Source organism: Chionomys nivalis, chromosome 4 (genome assembly GCF_950005125.1).
Source record: "Chionomys nivalis chromosome 4, mChiNiv1.1, whole genome shotgun sequence".
Taxonomy (NCBI): domain Eukaryota; kingdom Metazoa; phylum Chordata; class Mammalia; order Rodentia; family Cricetidae; genus Chionomys; species Chionomys nivalis.
Window position 1 is genome coordinate 115702670 of NC_080089.1, and position 8339 is coordinate 115711008.

The window sequence follows — 8339 nt, forward strand, 5'->3', positions numbered from 1 at the left end:
AGTCACCTGATCACTAGTGCACGGAAGCCAAGGGAACTGAACAGAAAGCTCACACCCATTCATTGTCTCGAAGAAGGAACACGCTGAGGTCCTTCAGATGCAAAACTGGGTCTTGCTGCTCCAATGCCCAGAAGTTAAATTCAGATGTTTTCCAAAAAGAAACATTTTCCCCAAGTAGAAAAGGCCCACTGAGAGAATTATTACCTTACTCTGTATCAATTCACTTTCTGTCTGCCTCTACGCTGAAGACCCTGCCCCAGAGATGCTGCAGGCTGGACCTGTGACCTCGGGACATTTATGAGATGCCTCTGCATGTCGATTTCATTATCTGTAAAACGGGGTTCTAATCCTTCATCCAAGGCTTCTGTGCCCGTGACAGTGTTGACACTTGGGAAGTAGTTAGCCACTGGGGGCCTGCTATTATCATGAAGTATTCTGAAGAATCTAAAAAAACCTAAGATTCAATTCAGAAAGCAGAACTCCTTTTGGGTAGCCACTAAGATAACCACAGCAAGAGAAAACGGGCTGTGCATCCTCAGGCGGGGTAGTTACAGAGTGAGCACGTGGACCGCTCTGTACCAAGCTTCCCAGCTCAGGTACCGTCAGCAACTTCCCAAACTGCTCCACAGTGGCTGGGGTGGGGTAGAGGAAGAGAGAATCCCACTGTCTGCCACACAACAGGCCAAGGCTCTTCTGAACATGAGCTTCTTGGAAGCCAACACTGGATTTGTCATTGAGAAAAACCAGTTTGAGAGACGCCTGGACACCAAGCCCAAGTCCTCCTTTGTCTTACTGCTTTGGCTTGGATTGAATAAAAACACAGAACATAAACAAAACTGGAGGTGGCATCTGGTGCACCCCAAAGCAGCCAAGGTAATGCAGACCTGGGGACTAAGAGTTTCGATTACGTTTCTCTGTGGCAGGATCCTCAGACAAACTGTATCTTTACCCTGCTGGCATTGAGAGTAACTCACGATACCGGCAGCGCCTCATGATTGGTGAGGTCCCATGGATGATATCGGGGCTCAGCCTGTCATGGGATGTTCTCTTTGTTGTCCGGGAGGCATTTCTTTTTTTGTGTAATGAGCAATCACCCCCAGCATGGCCGAGGACAGTGTAGCGACTCATGCTTGTGCCTCTGGTCCCAAAGAGCCTGACATCTTATTACCTTACATCATAGGAAAAGCAGGCCATGTTTGATGGTAAGGCTGTGCCTGGGGCATTGGTAAAACTCACCTCATAAAGAAGACATTTGGTGGGGCTGGAGACATTTGTTCAGCGGTTAAAAGCACTGGCTGCTCTTCCAGAGGACCCAGGTTCAATCCCCAGCACCCGCACGGCAGCTCAACTGTCTGTAACTCTAGTTCCAGGGAATCTGGCATCCTCACACAGACATGTAGACAAAACACCAATGCAGCACATAAAATAAAAATATTTCTTTTAAAAAAGAGGACATTTGGGGTTGGATGTGGTTTTATATATTTCAGTCTGGCATCAAAGTCATTCTGTTGCTGAGAATGATATGAAATTAGGATCCTCCAGTATCCTGGTTGATACTGAATGTTGGGATTAAAGCCACGCACCATTATGCATGGTTTATATGGTCCTGGGGATTGAATTTAGGACTTCATGCATGTTAGGAAAACTATCAGCTGAGCCTCGCAAGAAAAAACATTTCAAGTTGTGCTTCCACAGCTGTATCCAGGTGAGTTGGCAGTGACCCTGGTCTGTGTGAGCACTTCTTCTGTCTGGGGGGAGTTATTGAGAACACAAAGATCACACACAGGGGCCGGCAAGATGTTTCAGTGGTTAAGAACACTTGCTGCTCTATCAGAGGGCCGGAGTCGGGATTTTAAGGCCCTCATCAGTTGGTTCACAAACATCTGTAACTCTAGCTTTGCGGGATCGGAAGCCTTTTCCTGGCTTCTACAGGCACCTGTACACACACAAGTGTGCACACAAACACCCAACACAGACAAGATAGATTTAAAAACCCACAAACAATGCTCTCAGTGTGATGATGTCGCGGTCTCGGGATTCAGTTGGCGGAAAGCTCCGCTGCTAATCTCTAAGAAAGACGTCAGACGCCACGGGCGGAGCCCGCGTCTAAAGCACAGCGGCGCGCATGTGCAAAGGATACGAGTGGACGGACACCTTGATGGCGGTTCTTCTGATCAGGTTGAAGGGACTGAAGAGAAACAGCGCCCAAGTGGCACTGAACCTGGAAATGGTCCTGCCTTTATTCAACACCATGAATGTCTAGAACAAAAGCAAAAGCAGACTGTGGTGAGAAGCCAGATCCTGGGTGGCCTCCTCTCAGGCTCAGGAGCAAGACCTGTTTGAAGAACCGCGATTCATTGGCCATCTAGTGGAGGTGCAGACAGTTAGAGAGGGCAAGAGAGCGGAGCCACATCCTCACCCTCTCCGCAAGAATCTGGACTCCACAGCTGACTGAGTACCAGGGAGAGCCCATTGAGAGGCTTCATGGACAGGCTGCTGATTCAAGGGCTGGACATACACGGCGAGAATTCTGACCTCAGGAGAGAATTCTGACGCCCAGGAGAGAATTCTGACCTCAGATGGCTGAGCTCAGTTGCATTTAATTCATCGTGTGTGTGTGTGTGTGTGTGTGTGTGTGTGTGTGTGTGTGTGTGTGCGCGCACATGAGTTGAGGGGGCAGGAGTCAACCTCAAATTCACTCCTCAGGACCCTTCCACTTTTTTTATTTTTGAGACAGAATCTCTCAAGAGCCTTGTGAGGTGAGGTTTGTCAGCCAGTAAGCCCCAGAGATCCACCTGCCTCTGCCTCCTCCTCAGGGGTGAGATTACTTCAGCCCCCCAACATGTGTCCTAGGAATCAAATCAGATCCCTACGGTTGTTCAGCAAGCACTTCATTGACTGAGTCCATCTCCCCAACCCCAACATTTAACTCACTTCTGACTAGAGGACCCTGGTCCTGTAAAGCTTCTGCTTTCCACTGCCTGAACCTCACTCTAAAGCATCTCTCAGTCCCTCCTCTGTGCATTTAGGAGGGGCGGGTTCTTGAGAAGAGAGAGGAAGGAGGAAGACATTGCTATGTGCCTTATCTCGTTTACAAACTGCATTTGCAATGGCTTGCTCCAGCTCCTTGCCATTCCCAAGCATGGACTTACCATGTGTTTGCTACACAGAACACCTAAGACGCAGCACAGGAGAGGAAACAGTCATGGGCATCGCTGTAGACTATTAGCTCTCAGCTTTTTTGATTTAAGACTCTAGTTTAGTGTGTGTGTGTGTGTGTGGTCAGTGTTCCCTCGCTATAACAAAATATCACCGGAAATAAACCTAAAGAGAGGAATGGTTCCATGCACAGTTTCGGAGGTGTCTTTTCATCCATGCTTGCAAGTCCACACAGAGGAAAAGCGCCCACCTCGCAGTGCCAGGAAGCCAAAAGAGGAAGGGTCTGGGAACACTGACCCCACCCCACAGACACACATGTACATGTATATATATCATGTTTGCATGTGTGTATACACCCTGTAATGACCAGTATTGTCAAGATGACACAATCTAGAATTCCTCGGTAGAGTCTCAGTGAGTGATGGTCTAGATTAGATGGCATGTATGTGGTGGGGTTATCATGCTAGTTAAGGCAGGAAGACCCAATTGGTGTGGGTGGTACCATTCACAGACAGGATCCTGGGCTGTATGAGAGCAGAGAGAGCAAGCTGAGCACTAGCATGCATGCATGCATTGCTCTTCTCTTCAGACTACAGGCATAAAGTAGCTCCCTCGAGCTTCCGCTGACATGGCTTTGCGACCATGACAGAGGGCAGTTTGGGGTGAGGAGCTAATAAATCTTTCCCCTAGGTTGCTCATGTCAGAGTATTCTATTACAGCAACGGGGCAAGAAAGTAGGAATACGCCATATTCTTTTTATTTTTGTTTTCTGAGAGAAAGCCTCTCTGTGTAACCCTGGCTATCATGGAACTCACTCCGTAGGCCAAGTTGGCCTCAAACTCACAGAGAGCCGCCTGTCTCTGCCTCCCGAGTGTTGGGGTTAAAGGTGTGTGCCACCCCCACCAGGCTCACATAACATGTTCTTTTTTGTGTGGTTTTTGTTTGTTTGTTTTTGTTTTTTAAGACAGGGTTTCTCTGAGTAACTGCCATAGTTGTCCTGGAACTAGTTCTTATAGACCAGCCTGGCCTTGAACTCACAGAGATCTGCTTGCCTTTGCCTCGCAAGTGTTGGGATTAAAGGCGTGGTCCAAGTGTTGGGATTAAAGGAGTGGTCCACCACTGTCTGGCAATATGCCATGTTCTTAAGAAACTTTAAAACTCAGGAACACATAGGCACACCTTCCAGTGGCTGTTGTTGATGTTACTCCCTTGGTTACCACTCACGAGACCAAGTAAGAAAGACATGATAGCTGACTATTATTTCAAGACAGTTTGGCTTCAGTAACCCATGAGAGAGACTGGAAGACTCCAGGGGCTCCAAGACCACACTTTAGAGACTCCTGGCTTAGGGCATTCCTCTCTCGACTTCAAAATCACTGTTCTCCTCTGCAAAGAGAGCTACCACCTCTAGAGGCTCTAGGCTAGGACTCGCCTGTGGGAAGAAGCAACTTTCCAAGCCCTTTCTGCAGCAGCTGTCTGCTTTGGGGGTTGGGTTTAGTTTGTCCCCATCACAAGTTCTTAAAGGTGCAGAGAGAAGGGTCTTGGACTTGGTTTCGTGTGCCCATTCTTTAGTAAACAGCCACTTCCCTGGGGGTGAGGGCTTCCTGGGCTCGCCAAAAGCTGAACACAGATGTTCCCAATGGCAGCTCTTACCCGGTGTGTGCTGTAGAACGGGTCTAGGTCCTCCAGGGGCTCCCCAACCAGTTCCGCAGGGAGCTCACCATAGAACCTGGGCAGCTGGTTGCAGGCTTTCAAATCCAGCTGAGGCCTGGGCTTCTCATCCTGGCCCTTCCGCTCTCCACGCTTAGCTTTGGCCTTCTTGGCAGCACGGTGGGCCGCAATTTGCTTCTCGATCTCTGCCAGCGACTCCGGAGTGAACCTCCGGAAGTTAGTAGTTTCCACGGACCCAAAGGGGAACTCCATCTTCTCATTCTTCTTGGGGAAGAATTCACACTCTTATGGGAGGAAAATAACCAGAGAGGTGACAAGTTGCCCATTGGAACTCTCCCTTCAGTCACACTCCTTGATTGCTGAAACAGCCCCCATCCTCGGCTCCAGCTCCTCACGTACAAGCCTGCCCACCATGGCCAACAGAATGTAGCCTCTCTAGACCCCCGCTACAGGATCCAGTCTCTGCTCCGTTTGCCCGAAGTCATTGTTCCCCGTCACTTTGTAACAAGCCTCGGTCCACTCCCTTGAAAGCAGCTTTATACCTTTGGTCATCTTCCCGCATCTCTAGGGTCGCCCGGCTACAGCCTGCCCCTGGCTTCACCCAAGAGTCCAGTTCTTGATCCCCACCTTAAGTTTCACCCTTCTTTCTGACCACATATTTTATCTGCTGGTATTTTTTTTTTTCTGTTTCTCACTTTCTTTGAACTTCTGTGAGCCTCACTGCCCACAGCAGGAGAGTTTTCCCCGTCACCACGTTAGCTTAGACTTCCCCACTTGAACCCCAGCCCAGGTCAATCTATGACAGTTGGATTCAGCTTTCTTTGAAATCTGGCTGCTTTAGCTCGAACCTGACAATAAAGATGTTCAGAAGTGTGGGGATCAGCTGGATTCCCTGGCCAGCAGTTCCTCTAGTCTGAGATTTTAAAGACTCTTAACTCTCTGCTGACTATCTCTGTCTCTTCATGGAGAAAGCCAATGGCCGTGTCTTCTTGTTGCTGGAGAAAGACAGATCACCAAATCTCTGGTCTACCTGTTCACAGGCTCATCTCCTCCTGTCTTATGAGAGCGTCACCCTCATCCCAGCCAGGGTCAGCCCTGCCTTCCCCTTCGGTTCTTATCTCCTTCCCTTCCCTATCTCTCCTTTCCCTGAACCTCTCTTTTCCCCAACCCCTTCATATCAGCAGTTAGAGACTCTTGACTCTTTTTTCACTTTAACAATATTTGTTTGGGGCTGGTGAGCCAGTTTAATGGATAAAGGTGCTTGCTGAACAAGCCTGGCAACCCGAGTTCCATCCCTGAAACCTATGTAAGAAAGAGAAACAACCCCAAAAACTTATCCTCTGACCTCCAGACATAGGTCATGGTACATATGCCCACACACATGCATTGTGCACACATGTATCCACACATAAATTAAATTACAAATTTGAAAATATTCGCTTGGGGTTGGTGAGATACTCAATGGGTGAAGCCACTTGGTGTGCAAGTCTGGAGACCTGAGTTTCACTCCTGAAATCCACATAGAGGAGAAACGAGAGAACGGGTTCCACACTTGTTCTGCAACCTCTGCACACATGCACTGGCATGCACACATAGACACACTCACACATACACACACACAATAATAAACAAAAATGTAAACATTTGTTTGATGCACAGGCCATGCAGCCCTTGTCTCCTCTCCAGCCTCTCTTTGCTGTGTTTCCCAGAGGACTTGCTCCCAGTGAAGGTCTCCTGTCACTCTGATGTCCCTGCACCTTAGCTTTTGCCCTCACTCCACTGAAATGCATGCTGCCAAGGACACCAGAGACCCTGGAGGCTAACTCAGGGAACTGTTCTCCATCCCCTCTTGATGGTCTTCTTGGCTATCTTAACCACCTCCCTCTTGACATACTCTCTTGTCCTGGTTGCTGTGACACACCTCTCGGTTCTCTCCCTGATGTCTGCTCCTTCTGAATCCCTCCTCCTCCAGCTTTTCCTGCACATTGCTATCAGGCGTTGGGGTCTCCGCTATGTCTTGATATTTTAAAGAATTGCTGTCCTGTACTGCTGATAAAGGCCAACATTTATGAAGATCCCATTATGTTCCAGAGTGTGGGTTCAGCAATTTGCACACCTTATTACCTAACACCATGGGACCCTCTCAGGTATTAGCTTCAATGTATGAACAGAGAGGTGACATCAGACGTTCCAAGATGACATTGCTAATAAGTGGTGGAACTTGGTTCTGATGTCCAAAGAGAAGCTCATCCCTTTACCAGGCTAATTCTCACTTCTGTACAACAGATTCTGAGGTCTTTGTCTCCAGTGCTAACATCTGCAGGGCCCAGGACCTCATTTGGCACATCCTCTTGAGGGTCTCACGGGCATCTTAAACTTAGCCTGCCTCAAACTGAGCCCATTATCATCTTTGACCCTCTCTGACCCTTTACCATCTTCTAGGACTCTCTGGCCCCAAATAGCCTGGTCCTCTGCCTGTCCACAGCCTGGTCCTTTCTGTCTCACTCCCATCTATGGCTGTGTGCTCCTCCTTTTAGTATCTTCTCGCCAGTGCTGGAGCCCCAGTCATTCTCATCGGTAGCTTCTCCTTGAAGTTCACCCCCTTCCTCTCCAAGTTTATCTGTGCTGTTTCCCTCAGCTGCGGTTGTCTGCCTTGTCTTTTCCCAGGTAATCCTCTCAGCCTCGAATTCTTCACTGTGAAGCACCTTCCTCCTCCTTGCATGGAGTCTGTGCTCAGATTCCCATTCCATGCTTCCGTTGCCTTCTATGTTTCTCCATACACTTAGGGTCTAGAATTGTTTCTTGATTCTCTGGTTCCCCTACTAAAGTGTAAGTATGGGGAGGCCTGGAAATGCAGCTGTTCTGCCCGGCAGTTGCTCCCCTAGAAGGCTTGACATTTAGAATCTGTCACTAATAAGAATTTGTTGAATGTATGGTATGGCAGGAGTGATAAAATCGAACAAGTTTTGCTTAGAAAAGTAGAGCCAATTATCAGAGTCCACAGAACCTGAGAAATGACCAAATTTATTTATTATTTATTAATTCATCAATTAAATTAATATCCTCCAGCCCCATCACCGTATCCCTTCATCCTCTCCTCCCAGTCCCTTCCCGCAGCTCTTCCATCCACTCTCTTTCCCTCCCCTTCAGTAAGGGGCAGTCCTTCCATGTGTAGCAGCCCGCCATGGCATAGCAAACTGCAGCAAGACACCCCCTCTCCTAAGAAGGCTGGATGAGGCAACCCAGGATGAGGAAAGAGTCCCCCAAAGCAGGTAACAGAGTTAGAGACACCGCTGCCTGCTCCCAACTGTTAGGAGTCCCACAAGAAGACCAGGATACACAGCTGTAACATATGTGCAGAGTGCCCAGGTCAGTACCATGTAAGTTCTCTGGTGGGTTCAGTCTCCATGAGCTCCCATGAAGCCAGTTCACTTTGTGTGTTTTCTTGTGATGTCCTTGGTCCCTTTGGCTCCCATGATCCTTCCCCTCCCTCTTCCACAGGATTCCCC

General features: G+C 48.6%; 1 protein-coding gene across 2 annotated transcripts in view; it reads right to left on the reverse strand.

Moving 5' to 3' along the window:
• Scn10a (sodium voltage-gated channel alpha subunit 10) overlaps nucleotides 1–5082 on the reverse strand; it is a 98650-nt gene extending 93568 nt beyond the window's left edge. For both annotated transcript variants that reach the window (XM_057766500.1, XM_057766499.1), the window contains exons 1-2: nucleotides 4813–5082; nucleotides 2141–2259 (exon numbers count right to left, since the gene is read on the reverse strand). In XM_057766500.1, coding sequence (XP_057622483.1) covers nucleotides 2141–2259; nucleotides 4813–5082 — 389 coding nt within the window. The remainder of the gene's footprint in view (nucleotides 1–2140; nucleotides 2260–4812) is intronic.
• Nucleotides 5083–8339: the final 3257 nt, after the last annotated feature.